Source organism: Littorina saxatilis, unplaced genomic scaffold, assembly GCF_037325665.1.
Source record: "Littorina saxatilis isolate snail1 unplaced genomic scaffold, US_GU_Lsax_2.0 scaffold_1926, whole genome shotgun sequence".
NCBI lineage: Eukaryota > Metazoa > Mollusca > Gastropoda > Littorinimorpha > Littorinidae > Littorina > Littorina saxatilis.
The window spans coordinates 17,501-18,688 of NW_027127228.1; the positions used below are offsets into that span (position 1 = coordinate 17,501).

The 1,188-nt window shown below is 41.7% G+C and overlaps 1 protein-coding gene across 1 annotated transcript in view; it reads right to left on the minus strand.

Moving 5' to 3' along the window:
* Positions 1-865, minus strand: part of LOC138955696 (hydroxyproline dehydrogenase-like) — a gene marked incomplete at its 5' end in the record, with an annotated part of 11,058 nt that extends 10,193 nt beyond the window's left edge. The window contains 1 exon segment of the mRNA XM_070327251.1: positions 767-865. Coding sequence (XP_070183352.1) covers positions 767-865 — 99 coding nt within the window.
* Between the last annotated feature and the right edge of the window lie 323 nt (positions 866-1,188).

The following is a 1,188-nucleotide window of genomic DNA, read 5'->3' on the forward strand; positions in this document are numbered from 1 at the left end:
GGCTTTATAAAAAAAAAGACTGAAATCTTTTTTATGAAACCAGATTTCGTCGGATTACTGCGTTTCATTCGTTCAACTGCAGTTGACCCACTGTGCTTCTGGCTTATGAAACTGGCCCCTGATCTCGAGTTGTGTGTAACCAAGCGGAAGGATGGCTTCGCGCAGGTAGGAAACCACACGGATCTATGGTGGCGTATACATAGAGAATACTACATGGCTTGCTGTGTCGTACCAGATTTACACGAGTTTTTTTTTAAATATTGAACTGCGAGCGAAAGCGAGCTGTTCACTATTTGAAAAAGCAACGAGTGTAAATCTGGTACGACACAGCAAGCCATGTAGTATTCTGTTTATCCTACATACTGTACTTACGTGTATTTTACTGAAAATGTCCTGCAGTCGAGGCAGCTAAATTGAAGACGCTTGTTTTGGAACCTCGATCTCTTCTTAAGCCTTGTGCAATCTATTACGTCAAAGTATAGAAACGTCACTCTGAAAGTGTGGCGTGACGTGTTAGTTCTAAAAATTCATCGAGGGAAATTAGCGAGCGCAAAGGGTTTTTTTTCTTTCTATAATGACGTTTGTCTCGGTGACTTTGGCATCATAAGCAGTGGAAAAAACAGGTCCCTGCCAGACTTGCTTGACATGACCTCATTTACATGATATACACACGTGTGATTTGAATGATTATTATCTCACGAGTGTCTCTCTCACGTACGAAGGATAATAGGGTTTACACGAGATGAAAGGAGTCTTTAAGATTCACCTCATCAATGTTGAGATGCTGGCCACACAAAGCAGCCGCCATGGCCTCCACGACGTGTGGGGACTGCGATGGATGAGGACACCTTTCGCTCAGCAAGGCCTGCAATATCGATGAAACAATAAATGTTTACATTAGGATGTTCACCATTCAATGAAAGCTTTTCTTTTCTTCCTTCCCCCTACATACAAACAGCTTCGTCAATCCACGCGGCAAGGAAGTCGCTCATTTCCCCCCGTGCAACACGAAGTGAAACTGACATGCAAGAATAGCGAAATAGCGTACTGCGGTAAGCAGGGAAGCGCGCTTTTCTGTATTCTTTTAAACTTTCTGAGATTGTTTCGAATACAACATATTATATTTATATGTTTTTGGAGTCAGGAAATGATAAGGAATAAGATGAAATCATTTTTGAATCGATTTCT